The sequence below is a fragment of the Lepus europaeus genome, chromosome 13, assembly GCF_033115175.1.
Source record: "Lepus europaeus isolate LE1 chromosome 13, mLepTim1.pri, whole genome shotgun sequence".
In the NCBI taxonomy this organism is placed as follows: domain Eukaryota; kingdom Metazoa; phylum Chordata; class Mammalia; order Lagomorpha; family Leporidae; genus Lepus; species Lepus europaeus.
The window spans coordinates 39,832,306-39,850,350 of record NC_084839.1 but is presented as its reverse complement, the minus strand read 5'-3'; the positions used below and the strand labels follow the sequence as shown (position 1 = coordinate 39,850,350).

Sequence of the window (18,045 nt, the reverse complement as noted above, 5' to 3'; positions counted from 1 at the left end):
GCTCCTGGCCTTGGATTGGCGCAGCGCGCCGGCCGCAGCAGCCATTAGGGGGGTGAACCAACGGAAAAGGAAGACACCTCTCTCTCTCTCTCTCTTTCTCTCTCTCACTGTCTAAATCTGCCTGTCAAAAAAAAAAAAAAGAAAAAGAAAAAAATGTATATACATGTAGCTGTGTGTGCGCACACACGCATGGCTTTGTATAACCTGATTTTTTTTTTTAAGATTTACTTATTTATTTGAGAGGCAGAATTAAAGACAGAGAGCAGCAGAGACGGAGAGAGATTTTCCATCCACTGGTTCACTGCCCAAATGGCCGCAATGGCCGGAGCTGGGCTGATCTGAAACCAGAAGCCAGGAGGTATACCACAGCACCAGCCCCATCCAGATTTTCTTTTCATTTACCTAATTCTTCTGTAGCTTACATAAATCTGTGTAAAAGCTTTTTTGTGAAGGAAAGGAAAGAAAAAATCATGTAAAAGAAAGGAAAGAAAAAGTTCATATCCTCAATGAATATAAGAGAAAAACTGGTAGCAGTTGTCATTTGCATCTGAATGGTGGAGGCTTGGTGGAGAAGGCCATAGGCAGCAGGAAGGTTTTTCTGGTTTCTTCGTTGTGTGGAGGATTGATTGTAGCTAGAATTCTGTGGCAGCCCTTCTGATATCTCCATTTTCACCTTTGCTGCTCCTTACTCTTTTCTGTCTTTACTCTCCTTTTAGCTTGCATTCCCCTTCATTCACCCTGCCCAAAAGGGACATGTTTTCAATGCCACTGCTTATTATGAGGTTTTCAAAAAATATTAGCCCTGTTAATGACCTTTTGCTTCATTCACATTAATATTTACATCAGTGATTCATATTATCAGTGAGAGTGTGGTTTGTCAGCCAGTCACATCCTCTTTCTCAATTCTATGTCTGCTTCGGCTTTCTCCTCATTAACTCCATAGTGGTGTGGGACAGAAAATATGAATGAAGTACTAAAACAGGAAAAGCAGTACCTGAATTAAGTGTCCTTCAACCATTTAAACTATCATCAGAAGTATAGGGAAACTCTTCTACTATGCTAGTTATTTTGCTCTACATGTATAATAACTCTTTGTAATGTTCTGTGTGTAACTTCTGTGGTTGTAAAAGGGTGTATATATATATATATATATATATATTTTTTTTTTTTTTTTTTTTGACAGAGTGGATAGTGAGAGAGAGAGAGACAGAGAGAAAGGTCTTCCTTTTTGTCGTTGGTTCACCCTCCAATGGCCGCTGCGGCCGGTGACCGCGCTGATCCGAAGCCAGGAGCCAGGTGCTTCCTCCTGGTCTCCCATGGGGTGCAGAGCCCAAGCACTTGGGCCATCCTCCACTGTACTCCTGGGCCACAGCAGAGAGCTGGCCTGGAAGAGGGGCAACTGGGACAGAATCCGGTGCCCCAACCGGGACTAGAACCCGGTGTGCCGGCGCCGCAAGGCGGAGGATTAGCCTATTGAGCCGCGGCGCGGGCCAGGGTATATATTTTTAAACAATTGAAAATCAATCTAATATGCCATGTGAATAAATGAAAAAAAACCACTTGATTGCTTAAGTAGATTCAGAAAAGGTATTTGACAACTTCCAATATCATTTCATGATAAAAGCACTCAATAGACTGGAAATGGAAGAAAACTATCTCAAACCAATGAAGGGTATCAACTGAAAACCCATAGCTAACAACACACCTGATAGTAAAAGACGGAAAACTTCCATCCAAAATCAGGGGCAGGACAAGAATGTCCTCTCTCGTCACTTCTGTTCAACATTCTACTGGAGATTCTACCAAGGAGAACTAAACAGGCATAAGAAATAGATGTCACCTAGATTGGGATGGAAGATGCAAAACTGTTTTCTGATGACATGTGCTTATACATAGAAAATCTTAAACAACACACACAAATTAGGGCTAATAAACAATTTCAATAAGGTTGCAGGGCACAAGGTTGAAACACAAAAATTACTTTCACTTTAGCAATGAAAAATCCAAAAATGAAAATAATTCCTTCCTTCCTTTCTTTCTCATTCTTTTTTTTCTTAATTTTTGAGATAACATATTTTTAATTTATAACCAAAGGCTTAATAACTACATTAATTATATTATTATATATCATATAATTACATATGAAATAATTATATAATAAAATGGATAATGCATTATATTAATAACTCTATTAATAATTAATAGTATATAGTATATATTTATGTAATTATATATTATATATTATTATATATTCCATATTATATTAATATATTCCATTCCATATTATATATTCTATAGTATATAAATTTTGCATAAGACTATACATTAAATATATAAATATATAACTTATGTATAAGTTATATATATACATATATAATTGTATAGTTATATAAAATTATAGAATTACATACTATATATAATCACATATAATTAGAGTATATATGTTTTGTATGTTGTAATATATAAAAATATATGCTATATTATATGTATAATTATATATTATATAATATAAAATAATTATATATTACATATAATTATGCTTATATTAATCAAATGTAAATAAAAAGAGAAAAAGAAAATAATTTCACTTATAATAGTTTCAGAAAGTATATATTGTATACTGAAAATTATAAAGCATTATTCAAAGAAATTAAGGTTGAAATAAATAAAAAGATATCCTGTGTTCATCATTGAAAGATCTAATATTGTTATGGTGACAGTGCTACCCAAATCAATCTACATATTCAACATAAGCTCTATTAAAGTCCCATAAGGCTCTTTTGGGAGGCAGAAATTGACAAGCTGATTGCAAAATACATATGGAAGTACCAAGGATTCATAACAGAAGAATTTTGAAAAACAAAGCAAAGTTGGGCAATTCACAGGCCTTATGGGACTAGAACTGTAGTGTAGTAGGTAAAACTGCCGCCTGCAGCGGCAGCATCCCATATAGACACTGGTTCAAGTCCCTGCTGCTCCACTTCCAATCTAGCTCCCTGCTAATGCACCTGGGAAAACAGCAAAAGGTGGCCCAAGTACTTGGGCCCCCCACCCACACCGGAGAGCCAGAAGAAGCTCTTGGCTCCTGGCTTTGGATCAGCCCAGCTCCAGCCATTGTGGCCATTTTGGGGAGTGAACGGGCAGGTGGAAGATAGATCTCTCTCTCTCTCCCCCCCCCCCCCAACTCTGCCTTTCAAATAAATAAATAAATCTTAAAAAAAAAAAAAAAGATTCACAGGTCCCAATTTCAAAACTTACTACTGAAGCAATAGTAAACAAGGGATTGTGGTTTTTGCATCAGGCTAGATATATAAATCAATGGAACAGGATCAACTATCTGGAAATAAACCTCTCAGTTAAAAACAAATTGCCAAGACAATTTAATGGAGAAAGAACATACAAAAGAAGGAATTCAGTCTCTTATCTGTTATTCAAATGGATCAAAAACTCAGATGTAAGAGCTAAAACTATGAAACTTTAGAGAAGACATAAGTGTAAATTTGTGTACCTTGGATTAGATAACAGTTTCTTAGATATGACACCTGAAATATAAGCAACAAAAGAAAACAAATTAATAAATTTGACTAGATCAAAATTTAAAATTTGTGATCAAAAGGACATTATCAACAAAGTAAAGACAATATAGAGTGGAATAAAATAATTATAAATGATGTATCTATAAAAGTTTACAATCTAAAAATATAACGAACTCTTACAACTCACTAATGAAGCAGTCCAGTTTAAAAATGGGCCACAGAGGCATGCATTTAGTCTGGTGGTTATAGATGCAAATTATGATGTCCAGGTCCCATATTCGAGTACCTGGATTTGATGCCCAGCTTCAGCTCCTGACTCCAGCTTCCTGCAAATGCAGACCTGGTGAAGCAGTAGTGATGGCTAAAGTAATTGGATTCTAGCCTCCCATGTGGGAAAAATGGATTGAATGTGTGGCTCCTGGCTTTGGCCAGGCTCAGTCCTGGGTGTTGTGAGCATCTGGGAAGTGAGCCAACAGATGGAAGTTCTCTTTGTCCGTCTTTTTCTGCTGCTCAAAAAAGAAACAAGAGAGAGAGAGAGAGAGAGGACACAAATTTGAATACAGTTCTCAAAGCAATTATGCAAATGACTAATAAGCCCATGAAATAATGCTTAACATAAGTCACTAAGGAAATGCAAGTCAGAATCCCTATAAGATACCATTTCATGCTCACAAGTATTGAGGAGAATATTGAGAAATCTGAGAATTGGTGGTATTGGAACCTTCATACATTTCTGGTGAGATTGTACAGTGGTTCCACAACTTTGGCAGTTCCTGTAAAGCAGGAGTGGGGAACATATTTTCTGCCAAAGGCCGTTTGGAGTTTCATAACATACAAAATTATTAGCTTAAAAATTAGCCTGCTATAGGTTTCTTGAATTTTGTGTCCCACCTATAGTTGCCTTAGCAGGGACAGACCCAATGATTTCATGGGCCTTACACCATCCCCAGGCCAGACATTTTCCCACCCCTGCTCTAAAGGCTAAACAGAGTTACTTCATGACCTGCCAGTAGCACTTCTTGATGTATACCCAAGAGAAACATGTTCACCCGAAAAACTTGTGCATGAATGTTTGTTACCATCATTTTTCCTAATGGTTGAAAAGTGGAAACAGCTCAAATGTTAAATTATGAATAGAATTTTTTTTATTATTTTTTTATTTGACAGGCAGAGTTATAGACAGTGAGAGAGAGGCAGAGAGAAAGGTCTTCCTTCTGTTGGTTTACTCCCCAAATGGCTGCTATGGCCAGAGCTCTGCCGATCCGAAGCCAGGAGCCAGGTGCTTCCTCCTGGTCTCCCACGTGGGGTGCAGGGGTCCAAGCGCTTGGGCCATCCTCCACTGCCTTCCTGGGCCACAGCAGAGAGCTGGACTGGAAGAGGAGCAACCAGGACGAGAACCTGGCACCCATTTGGGGTGCTGGCACTGCAAGTGGAGGGTTAACCAAGTGAGCCATGGCACCAGCCCTATAAATAAAATTTAAAAATGTGATATAGCCTTACAATGGGATATTAAAGAATAGCTTACTTATATATGTTACAATGTGGGTGAGCCTGAGCCTTGATTACATTAAAATGATGACCAATTTAAGATAGTGAATTTTATGATATATGCATGTATCTCAATGAAAGGAAAAGTAATTTTAAAGATGCTAATAGGAGATGTTCAGGCATAATGTTTCATAAGCTTTTTGGGATGCTCACATCTCATATCAGAGTGCCTGGATTCAAATCTTAGGTCCATCCCTGATTCCCACCTACTTGGGAGACCCATCTTGAATTTCTAGCTCTTGGCTTTGACCTGGCCTAGCCCTAATCCCACCGCTGGCTATTGTGAGCATTTTGGAAGTGAGCCAGTAGATAGAAGATATTTCTCTTTCTCTCTCTCTCTCTCTCTCTCCCTTCCTCTCTCTCTTTCTCTGCCTTTCAAATAAATAAACAGATATCCCTATTAAAGAATAAAAATTCAATTACCTTTTGAGGTTGATGTGTTTTGCACTCAATATTCTGAAAACTGGTGAATATATGGAAAAAATCTGCTATATACTGAATAACAGGGTAGCCAAATAGCTGATGAGAAAAGGCCTTTTTCCAAAACTATTTTTTCTGTGAATAAGTAATGCAGAAGGCTACATAGAATATCACCATTTTGTTACACTTACTATAATCATCATTGGCTGTTGCTGCTGGAACTTTATGATGAAAGTCTGTGTGGCTATAATAAAATATCACAAACGAGGTGACTTACAAACAAATTTATTCCTCACAGTTCTGGAGGCTAGGAAGTTAAGATCAAGGTGCTGGTAGAATCGTTGTCTGGGAGAGCTTACTTTCCTGGTTCAGAGGAGACATACTTGCTGTGTCCTCACGTGGTATAAGGGATGAAAGATGTTTCTCTTGGGCCTCTTCTGTATGGAGACTAATCCCCTTTATGGTGGGATCAGGGGGGAGGGTCCTCCATCATATCCCAAAGGCCCCAACCCCTAATAACATTAGGGGTTAGAATTTCAACATAAGAATTTGGGGCAGACACAAACATTCAGACTGTATGATAGCCCTGATCCATCTTAACATTACTATAAGATATCCTATGTTTTCTGTGTCCAGCCTATTGAATCAGTCAAGGTGGTTTTATTTCTGGGGCATGTCCATTCACTTTGTAAATCGGTCCTCTACAGTTTTGCTGAAGGTGTGCATTCTTGACATCTCTGGGTACTCCAGTTTTTAACTTTACAGCATTTGGAAGCCTTTTTCAGAAAGTTTTGTTTAGAGCAAGGTGGAGTTTGTGTTTTGGCTTTTCCTTTTGTGTGTGTGTGTGTGTTTTTTTTTTTTTTTTAATTTTTTGACAGGCAGAGTGGACAGTGAGAGAGAGAGAGACGGAGAGAAAGGTCTTCCTTTGCCATTGGTTCACCCTCCAATGGCCGCTACGGCTGGCGCACTGTGGCCGGCGCACTGCGCTGATCTGATGGCAGGAGCCAGGTGCTTCTCCTGGTCTCCCATGTGGGTGCAGGGCCCAAGCACTTGGGCCATCCTCCACTGTACTCCCGGGCCACAGCAGAGAGCTGGCCTGGAAGAGGGGCAACTGGGACAGAATCCGGCGCCCCGACCGGGACTAGAACCCGGTGTGCCGGCGCCGCAAGGCGGAGGATTAGCCTAGTGAGCCGCGGCGCTGGCACCTTTTGTGTTTTTAAGAGATTCATAAAAAGAGACAGAGTCCTAGATATCTTTTTTTTTTTTTTTAAGATTTATTTATTTATTTGAAAGTCAAGAGTTAAACAGAGAGAGAAAGAGAGGCAGAGGCAGAGAGAGAGGTCTTTCATCCACTGGTTCACTCCCCAATTGGCCACAATGACTGGAGCTGCACCATTTTGAAGCCAGGAGCCAGTATTCTCTTCCGGGTCTCCCATGTGGGTGCAAGGGCCCAAGTGCTTGGGCCATCTTCTACTGCTTTCCCAGGCCATAGCAGAGAGCAGGATTGGAAGTGGAGCAGCCTGGACTCGGAATGGTGCCCACATGGGATGCTGGCACTGCAGGCGGTGGCTTTACCTGCTGTGCCACAGCGCCAGCCCCTAGTCCTAGATATCTTTATCAGATCATCTTACACCCAGGAGTCTTGTGGGAACTAGTTCAGTACATTGGGTGAGAAGTAATCAAGAGGTGAGCAAAGGTAGAGATGATATTGATAAAATAACAGGATAAATTGATTTGTTGTTGGGGAATATTAGCACATGTGGTAGGAGCTCCATTAATGTTGGTTGACTTTTGAATCATTGTGAATAGATGTGTCCAATTTTAGGATTTCATTGCAGTTTTTGTATGAATTGTGCTAATATATCTGTAAAGTCAATTTCCAGGATTCCCATGGGTAATTGAGTCAGTTCTGGCCTTCTAGAGGAGAGGTTACAAACCGGTGGCTGATGGGACAAATGTAGTCCACCACTGTGTTTTATTTGGCCTACACAGTGTTCCCCTTCCCTTTTATTTATTGCCAACATTTCAAAATAGGGATATTTCACATAAAAATCTGAGTTTCTTGGCTTCTCTTGAAAAAGTTGACGGTCTGGCAACACTGGACTCGTATTCCCTCGTGGCCACAACTCCACTGACGCTGAACAGTGACAGCAGTAGACTCCACTGCTGTCCAGTCCTTGTGGTCACTGGAGAGTGTGACTCTTAGGCAGTGGTTTCGGGAAACTGTTTCTAAATCTCACATCATTACTTTTAATGACTTTTCTACTTACATTGCTACTGAACATATCATATGGCCACGGCACACCTACCTCATCAGAAGATCAGCTCTGTGATGGCACCAAGTATGTGTCTTCTAATTCTAGATATTCCCAATGCTGTGGTATAGTGCCTCACACCCTATAGAGAACTTAGTACATACTCATACTCTACTCCAATTCGACAAGGAAATTGCAGAAGCTTGACAATGCCATCATATTCAAGATGTTTTAATAATATTTCAAAGCATCTTACCTTTGGTTTGGGAAAAGATACATTCATTATCATCTTAGAGAAATGATTCATGTTTATTAATTATATTGCCTTTTTTTAAACCTAGAAATTTTTATTTAAGGTATACAAACTTCATGCACTTCATATGCACAAATTTAGGGACGTGGTGATTTTTTCCACCCTACCCACCCTCCCACCTGCACTTCTACCCTTCTTCCTCTTTCCTCTGCTATTCCTGTTCTTATTTTTTACAAAAGATCTATTTTCAATTAACTTTATACATGTAAGATTAACCCCATACTAAGTAATGAGTTCAGCCTCTCTTCTTTTTGGTAATCTGTTATTTCAGGTAATTTTAAGGTTAAAATTACTTGAGTAGATTACTGGCATTGTGGAATTAATAAACAACATTTGGGGTTTCAAATATTTTCTTGGTCATACTAATTATATGGATTCTTTGGAATTAGGTCTTTAGGTATCTTTTAGGTAAATGGTTACAGAAAATACATGGAAAGAGATGAGATTTTTTTTGAGGTACTTATGGTCAAGAAGGGTATAAAAAATGAATTTGGGGGGCTAGTTGTAGCCTAGTGGGTTAAGATGCCATTTGCTACACTGACATCCCACATGGGTACCGGTTTGTGGCCCAGCTGCTCCACTTCTGATCCAGCTCTCTGCTAATGTGCCAGGGAAAGCAGCAGAAGATGACTCAAGTGTTTGGGCCCCTGCCACCCATGTTGGAGACCTAGATAAAGCTCCTGGCTCCAGCCTGGCCCAACCCTGTTTATTGTGGTTATTTGGGGAATAAACCAGTGGGTGGAAGATCTCTCTTGTGTTTCTCCTTTCTCTCTGTAAATCTATATTTCAAATTAAAAATTAAAAAAAAAAAAGTGAAGACTGATGTGATATATCAAGTTAAACTTCTGCCTGTGATGCCCGCATTCCATAGGAGTGCTGGTTTGAGACCAAGCTACCACACTTCTGATCCAGCTCCCTGCTAATGCACCTGGGAAAGCAGTGGAAGATGACCCAAGTGCTTGGGGCCCTGCATCCATGTGGGAGACCCAGAAGAACCTCTGGGCTCCTGGCTTTGGCCTGGCCCAGCCCCAGCTGTTGCGGCCATCTGGGGAGTGAACCAGAAGATGGAAGATCTTTCTCTCTCTTGCTCTGTCTCTCCTCCTTTCTTTGTAACTCTGCTTTTCAAGTAAATGAAAAATAGAACTTTAAAAACAAGTGAATACTTTGAAGTGTCATTTGATAGTAAAAAGAAATAATGAAAATAATAGTAATATTAGAATTATGGGGAAAGGGGCCGGCGCCGCGGCTCACTAGGCTAATCCTCCGCCTTGCGGCGCCGGCACACCGGGTTCTAGTCCCGGTCGGGGCACCGATCCTGTCCCGGTTGCCCCTCTTCCAGGCCAGCTCTCTGCTGTGGCCCGGGAGTGCAGTGGAGGATGGCCCAAGTGCTTGGGCCCTGCACCCCATGGGAGACCAGGAGAAGCACCTGGCTCCTGCCATCGGATCAGCGCGGTGCGCTGGCCGCAGCGCGCTACCGCGGCGGCCATTGGAGGGTGAACCAACGGCAAAAAGGAAGACCTTTCTCTCTGTCTCTCTCTCACTGTCCACTCTGCCTGTCAAAAATTAAAAAAAAAAAAAAAAAAAAGAATTATGGGGAAAGGGGCCGGCGCTGTGGCTCACTTGGTTAATCCTCCACCTGTGGTGCTGGCATCCCATGTGGGTGCTGGGTTCTAGTCCTGGTTGCTCCTCTTCCAGTCCAGCTCTCTGCTATGGCCCGGGAAGGCAGTGGAGGATGGCCCAAGTGCTTGGGCCCCTGCACCCACATGGGAGACCAGGAAGAGGCACCTGGCTCCTGCCTTTGGATCAATGTAGCTCTGGCTGTTGCGGCCATTTAGGGGGTGAACCAATGGAAGGAAGAGCTTTCTCTCTCTCTCTCTCTCTCTCTCTCTCTCACTGTCTGTAACTCTACCTGTCAAATAAATAAATTAAAAAATTTTTTAATAAAATTAAAAAAAGAATTATGGGGAAAAGCTGTGTTTTGTGCATCAACTTGGATTGTAGGGCCCAGTTTAAGAGGAAGTCATTGAGTCAATTACTATAGAGTTTTTTCTGAAAGTTGTCTTGTTTTATGAACACAAACCATATTTTCCTTAGCCCTATTCTAGCCAATTTTGTAATGATTTCGAATATGTAGTTTGAAAACTGTAAATGTTGTTTTCATGCAGTGAATATTTCTTAACCCTTACTGTGTGTTTATTTTTACATTAGGTGAGAAATTCATCCACACTTCTCTTTAGTTCCTTGATCACAAGAATTTTTGGAGTTAAAAGAGGAAAGGATGAACTTTCCAAAACAAATAGGTAAGCTCCACCAAATGCTAACTTTACTTTTTATATAATATTATCCTGGCCAAATATAATTTTTGAAATATTGCATACTTTTATAGATTGGTCTAGAGCATAAATTATAAAAATACTATAATGAATTAACGTAGGCTGCCAAATTCTAAGCTCTTGAGCAAAAATATCAACTTTAATAAATGGACCTTTCAAAGCAATAAAAATGTAGCAAAGTATCTGCAAGGCCTGAAATGTAGAGCTTGTTTCTCCATTTAACAGCTAGGATTTTTATTTATTTAATTCATTAATTTATTTTTGAATCTTCCTTAAGTATCCATGCAATATCCTAAATTACTTTTTCTTGATCAAGAAAGCAAGCATTAGCCTGTGCTGTATCATTAATTTTACAGGTGGAAGTTTAAATGTTTATGATAACAGTCATCAGAATAGGTCCCAGATTACCAATTACCAGGGGGAGTAGTTACAGATGTTGACCATGGGGAACAAACAATGCCCTTTACTTTATGGTCTTTAGTTTACTCTCTAAGATGTTTTTCTCTTTATAAAATTTTTTTTAATGTTTGGAAAGAAACCTATGGAACCATTTTGATTATGGGTAGTTTTAGGTATAATGAACAAGCTCTGTTTGTTTTTAAACAGAAGCTTTGAATGGTTCTTTAGCAGTTAACAGGACTTAATGGTAATGTGGTCGGCTTGCAGTTGTTAACACTAGATGTCACTGTCGCTGCACGTGTAATTATTTCCTTTCCGGTCCCCTTTGGCCCACTGGTCTTCCTCCTGAGGGTCTGGAGATAAGTTCAGGTCCTGCCAGCCTCCCTGAGAAAGTTACCGCTCTCCACATTTAGAGTCTAAGCTATTCTGTATTCAAAGAAATTTAATTTCTTGTTATGGAATTAAGTCCTAGGAATTAGACAATGTTATAGAATATAGGAGTTGAAAAGTATTGAGTAGTAGTTTTATTATATGTTTGTTGTAATTCTAATGAAATTTTTGATAGTTCTGAATTGTCATTTAAATTGCTACTTATCACCTTATAAAATTTTCCAGATATTTCCAAAGAAGGTAACTGGCTATGTCTATGAATCTCTTGAGTGTAATCAGGAAATACCAGAGGTTTTTTGTTTTTTTTTTTTTAACTAAATTGTATTTTGAAAATAACTGAAACATTATTCTTTTGGATGGATGATTATAATTTTTGCTCTGTTACCTGTTCTTAAATTCTTCCTGTCAGAAACTTAATACCACTAATATTTGTTTCTCCTTAGTTTTGTCTATTTTCTTAATAGCTCTATAGTTGTAAGGGTTAAAATAGTTGCTCCATTAGTAGTTGAATAAATCGAATGTTAGGTTATCAAACAAGTGAAATAAATGTTTAAAACTTAACTTGAAAAGGAAGAAATGCTTTTAGTCCTTACGAAATAATTCTTGAATATGTATGTACATTTTATGAGGTGAGCAAATGATGAGATTTCATGTAGGCTGCCCCTGAGGAGTGTGGAAGAATAGGGCAGTGGTGTCACACAGCTTTAAACTTTTTGCCGAAGTCGTGCTGATGGAAACCTCCATTATAAGTTCATTCCTCTTGGAAAGGAAATGTTGCAAAATATATAACTTTCCTAGAAAGAGGTATATGGAATATTTGTATAATTGTTTTGTGTAAAGTTGTAATGTGAAATGAAGGAATTAGGAAGTGAATAATATTTTTAGTGTGATGAACATTCCCAATAAGAGTCTTTATTTCAGTAATCTGAAGATTGGTGTGTCTCTCTTTATACACAAAACTTCTATTCTCTGTTTAACCCTTGAAGAGTATATTTCTTGGCAGCTCCCTTTAGATTTGCTCTGCAAAACTTCTGTTGTCCTAAATGTGCCATTGTTTGGGATGGTTTGTTTAACTATGTCACTTGTTGAAATGTTTATGTGTTTGTTCCCTATAATACTACCCCCCTAAGGGCAGGACATTTCCCATCCAGTCTGTGTAGGGATAATGGTCACTTTAAGAATATTGGTAATAATGGTGTCTTGTTGGTTAGTTACTTAGCCACAGACTAACTAAGCTCAGCTGGTGACACCGCACAGGCTGTTGAGTTTGCTTTCACAACCATGGATTGCCCTGTGCATACTCGTGCAAACCCTTGCTCTTGGTCAGAAGGGAGCTGTACATAAAAAGAACATCTGCCTTTTCCATCTAGTGGGGAAAAAATGTCTACTTGGAGTAAACAAACTTGGTTTCTAGGCATTTTGCTGCCACTGGAGATGACCTTAATAGACTCTCTTTGTACTTCAGTTTCTCCATCTATATTCCAGGAATAGTAAGATCTGTGCTGGGTACTTGGAAGGCTATTGTGAGGATAAAGCAAACTATTACAAGTTCATTTTCTTTGAAAATACTGGAAGTCCTAGGCAATTAAGAGATATGGTTTGCTTTTTTTCCCTGCTACTGCTGCTTTTATTGTTTCCCTTGTTTTGCTGATAGACTGAATCTTTTGAAAACAGGGTCATTATCTTACCATTTTTATGTGCCTACTGTGTAGTGTTTGGCGCGGAGGCATACAGAAATACTTGCTTAACAAATAAGTAAATTTTGTTACAAGTCAAGAGATAGGCAATCTGGTTTCTACTTCTGCCTTTGTTGCCATATAGTCAGGATAACAAGTTAGTTACCTCTCTGGGCTTTGATTTGCTCTTCTGTTAAGAGGTTTGGACTGCTCCTGAAATCTCCTTAAGTAAAGGCCTTCAATCATGTTATGAGAATAATCACAAGTTTGGTAGAATGCTGTATTAACAGTGCCCAGCACATTGTATGTAGCAGAAGTTCCCATGTCGTTATATAAAGATAGGAGCAGATAGGAGCAGATAGGAGCAGGAGGCCTACTTCTCTACTTGTAAGTATGTGGAATCTATTTGTAGTAACTGAACTTTTGGGCCAATTAGTCTTGTTCTAGATGTGCTTTTTGGATTATTAAGAATGAGAAAAACAATTTTTACTTGAGTGTTTTTCAAATGATACTAAATTTTAATTTTGTAAAGTTCCTTTCTGTTGTTTATTCTCACCTGGCTGACTTGCTTTGAGAATGAATAATTGATCCTATGTAAAATCAGAGCGAGTGCAGCTCTGTGATCTAGGGCATGTGCTGTGCTTGCTTGCTTGCTTGCTTGCTATTTATTTATTTGAAAGGCACTGTTAGAGAGAGAGAAGAATACAGAGAGAGAGGTCTTCCATCCGTTGGTTCACTCCCCTAATGGCCACAATGGTTGGGGCCGGGCCAGGTGGGCCAGGCCAAAGGCAGGAGCTAGGAGCTTTTTGCTGGGTCTCCCATCTGGGTGCAGGGGCCCAAACACTTTTACCATCCTCCACTGGTTTCTTGTCACATTAGCAGGGAGCTGGATCGGAAGTTGAGCCACTGGGACTTGACCCAGCACCCCTATGGGATGGGGGCACAACAGGCAGATGCTTAACCCACTATGCCACAATGCTGACCCCTGTGTGCTGTGCTTTCTTAAATAGCCTCAATCTGCATGGGAGCAGGATCACCTTATTCCTTATAGGGCCAGAGCTAAACCCCCGTGGTCTTAAAATCTGGGTTTTTCCCTCTGGCCTCTGTTAACCTTCAACTATGCTAGTCCCAGCTAAATGACAGATGCCAATATATAGCCATCTGGAAAGCTTTATTTTTGACTTGAAGTGTCTGCTTTGCCAAAACTTCAGACGCTCAGCTGCAGAGGGGTATAGTGTAACTCTTGTGCTACCCTTTCATATTAGATCAGTAAGTGAGCCAGTAAGACCTGGTGAGCACTTACCATGAGCTTAGTATTATACATGAAAAATATAAAACTTGGACTTTATTCAAAGAATTTATAGTTCAGCATGGGAGAAAAAAATAGTTACTTGTGAATCAGATGAAAATAGAAGACACCATAAATTAATCACATACATAATGTGGTATGAGTAATGCGTGCCTAAGAAATTCATAAATGGGAGAACTGAATGGAGTATTTGGAGAGAAGCAGTGTTTTTTATAAGTCTGCAGGGATTAGTAGATTTGGGGCACAAGGAAACAGGTGAAGAGAAACAAAAGAATAAACTTGTTTCCTATGTTAAATTCAGTCTGTATTCTGTCTTATTAAAGAGAACTCATGTTCAAATTAATAGCTTACAATGGTCTAATACAATTTAAGAAGAAAATGTGTTTGTAAAAGCATCACTAGGTCCAAAGAAAATTATTTCCAGTGACTGTTAGGAGATGTTAAATTTATTTTATTTTCCTGGGTATAAATGACAGAATTATTTTAGTTGTTTTTCCTAACATCTCAGTGGTGTAGGTTTGGAAGGAACCTCCGAAGGGCATCTGACCCAGTTCATCCTGCTTATAGGCAGATTTGGAGGCAGTTTCCAGACAGACTGGCTTGCCTCCTGCTCTTCATGTTTTCTAGGAAAAGAGATTCCACAAGTTTCTGTGGTTACCCACTCCATTGTTTAGGAAAGAATTGGATTCTCAAAACTAAAATTGAGAGCTGTAGGGCACTTGGTGTTTTGTGTATTTTAAAGAATGTAATTATTAAAGAACTTATTTGCTTTGAACTACATAGTAGCTTGTGGCAACTGCCTATTCAGCCAAATTGAAAATCAGGTCTCTTTTGACTGTGACCAGGATAATATTAATGTCCGCAGACTCAAAGGATTCTCATTTTCTCCATTTAACACGTATTTGTTATGTTTTTACTCTGTGCCAGGCCCTAGGCTGAGTACTGGCTCCAGAGATGAATCAGGAGTATTCTCTGTGCCAGGGGAACTGACAGGCTCCTGAAGAATATGGCAGCTGTGTGTTGTGCTGGAGTCTCTTTGTTTCACTTGTGTGGAAGGAAGAGAGAAGTTGTGAAGGAAGCAAGTGTTTCTTTAGTGCCTGTTGTCTGCTTGGCACGTGCCACACACTTTGCATGGGTCTAATTTAAGCCTTTTTATCACAGCCTTGGGAGGAAGGTAGTCCCATCCGGATTCCGCAGAGAAGAGCTGAGGTTGGTGAGAGGCAGTTCTTTGCCCACAGTCACACAGCTAGGAAGTGGCAGATCTGGAACACGACCTGAGTGCCGTCTGCAGAGCACGTGCCGATTCACACACCACACAGCACAGAGCCCCTCTTGAGCCATGAGTCATCGCTTTGGAGTCTGACTTTAGATTTTACGTTGTCAAACTCAGTGGGAAATGCCCCTTCATTCACAGCCTGAATGTGGGCCAGTAACCTCCCGTCTTCCTCGTAGTAGGATAATTTTAGCAGGGATGGTAACGGGCCAGAGGAGAAGTTTGCTTTGAGGTGACTTTCATACCCTGTCTCTGGATGTGAGAAGACAACATGGATTGTGTGCCATTTGGCCCATGACCGACCTTTTCCTCAGGGAACTACCCCACGCCTCTCCTCCCCCAGCACTACTGCAGGCAAAGGTGAGGGAAGAGAAGGTGCCACAAGGTGTCTAAAGTGCTGTAAAAACCAAAGATAGAAATCTTAGTTTTCTGGTTGACAAATAAGGAATGACACTCCTGAAGGGTAACAGTGTTGGTGCTAAGAAATTCACCAAGATAGTTACCTCTGTAAAAATGGGGAGGGAATTTTATAGAGTTTATAGTAATTCTTGATTATGGTGTGATTTCCTCCAGATTTTATCTAATGTTTTTCAGAGTCAGTGTTTGTATTTTTCACCCATATCTTTAATTAAAATGGTGCTGATAATAACAATTATCATTTTGTGCTTTTATCTTTGACCTAAGAAGTCATTCAGTCATTCTCATTTTAGATGTGAAAATTGAGGCGCAGGGCCACTGTTGTGGCATAGCTACCACTTACAGTGCCGGCGTCCCATATGGGCACTTGTTTATGTCCCAGCTGCTCCACTTCCAATCCGGCTCCCTGCTGATGTGTCTGGGAAAGCAGCGGAAGATGGCCCAAGTGCTTGGGCCTCTGCCACCCACGTATGAGGCCTGCAAGAGGCTCCCGGTGTTAACCTGGTTGTTGAGGTCATTTGGGAATTGAACCAGTGGACAGAAGATCACTCTCTGTCTCTCCCTTTCCTTCTGTAACTCTACCTTGCAAATAAATAAGCATTTTTTTTTCAAAAGGGGAAAAATTGAGGTGCAGAATAGTAAAGTGATTTGCTCAAGGTCACAAAAGCTAGTGCTGCTGATATAATTTAATAGTTACTTTTATTTTTAGTTCCGAATAATCTCAACTAGAATGTTTTTGTTAGCAACAGTAATACTAGTTTGAATTATTCTAGTATAGAATATAAGTTCATTCTCCCAGAAAAACATTTTAATTGTAGGATCTTTTTTTAAGATTTATTTATTCATTTGAGAGGTAGTTACAGACAGAGGGAAGGAAAAACAGAAAGGTCTTCTTTCCAGTGTTTCACTCCCCAGACCAGAGCTGAGCCGATCCGAAGCTAGGAACCAGGAGCTTCTTCGAGTCCCCCACACAGGTGCAGGGTCCCAAGCAGTTACACCATCTTTCACTGCTTTCTCAGGCCATAGCAGAGAGCTTGGAGCGGAAGAGGGACGGTTGGGACATGATTCAGCACCCATATGGGGTGCTGGCACCACTGGCAGAGGCTTAGCCCACTACACCACAGTGCTGGCCCCATAGGATTTTTTTTAAAGATCTATATATTTGAGGCCGGTGCCACGGCTCACTAAGCTAATCCTCCGCCTATGGCGCCAGCACCCCAGGTTCTAGTCCCAGTCAGGGCACCGGATTCTGTTCTGGTTGCTCCTCTTCCAGTCCAGCTCTCTGCTGTGGCCCGGGAGTACAGTGGAGGATGGCCCAAGTCCTTGGGCCTTGCACCTGCATGGGAGACCAGGAGGAAGCACCTGGCTCATGGCTTCGGATTGGTGCAGCGCCGGCCGTAGTGGCCACTTGGGGGGCGAACCAACAGAAAGGAATACCTTTCTCTCTGTCTCTTTCTCTCACTGTCCACTCTGCCTGTCAAAAAAAAAAAAAAGAAGTGAAGCTGGGACTTGAACTCAGCCCCTCCAATATGGTAAGGTAAGCAGGCATCCAAGTTGGTATCTTAACTGTTATGCAAAAGACATGCCCCCTCAGTCTGATTCTTTAGGTAGAGTAGATAAATGAGTATTTTGGGAGGATAATTATGAGGGTTCTTCAAAAAATTCATGGAAAATATGTGTGATGAAAAACCTATGCATGAATTTCAAAGTTTTTTGTGCCAAAGTAAACAATCTTTAATTTCATTTTCCATGGACTTTCTAGAGTATCCTAATAAAATATCAGGCTTGTGAAATCTTTGTTGAGAAGTTCTTAAAATTAGAGTGAAGTTTATACAGACACTTTGGCCTACTGGAGAGTTTCATGTTTCACTTTTTTATTCATTCTTAGGTTCATGGATTACAGGTTGGAAAACCACAAATAAAATTTTTAACCAAAAAGAAGTTCTTAAAAAGAAATATGTTCATGAACTTGAAGTGGGAATTAGTCATTGTGTTCTTAAATATTGACTTTTGCATGGACTGAATGATCTTTGTTTCTAAGTACTGCTTCAGGCCCTTGCCTTCTTTAATAACTAAGGCATTGTTGCCTCCGTCTGAGCATGTTCTATGGAATTTTGGCAATGCATGCATCCTCTTTCTGCATCTTAGTAAAAGCATGAGTAAATATTTTTTCTTA

The 18,045-nt window shown here is 40.1% G+C and overlaps 1 protein-coding gene across 1 annotated transcript in view; it reads left to right on the top strand.

Annotated features, from left to right (window-relative positions):
- THADA (THADA armadillo repeat containing) overlaps positions 1-18,045 on the top strand; it is a 375,245-nt gene that overhangs the window by 105,334 nt on the left and 251,866 nt on the right. Inside the window, exon 26 of the mRNA XM_062209349.1 lies at positions 10,281-10,372. Coding sequence (XP_062065333.1) covers positions 10,281-10,372 — 92 coding nt within the window. The remainder of the gene's footprint in view (positions 1-10,280; positions 10,373-18,045) is intronic.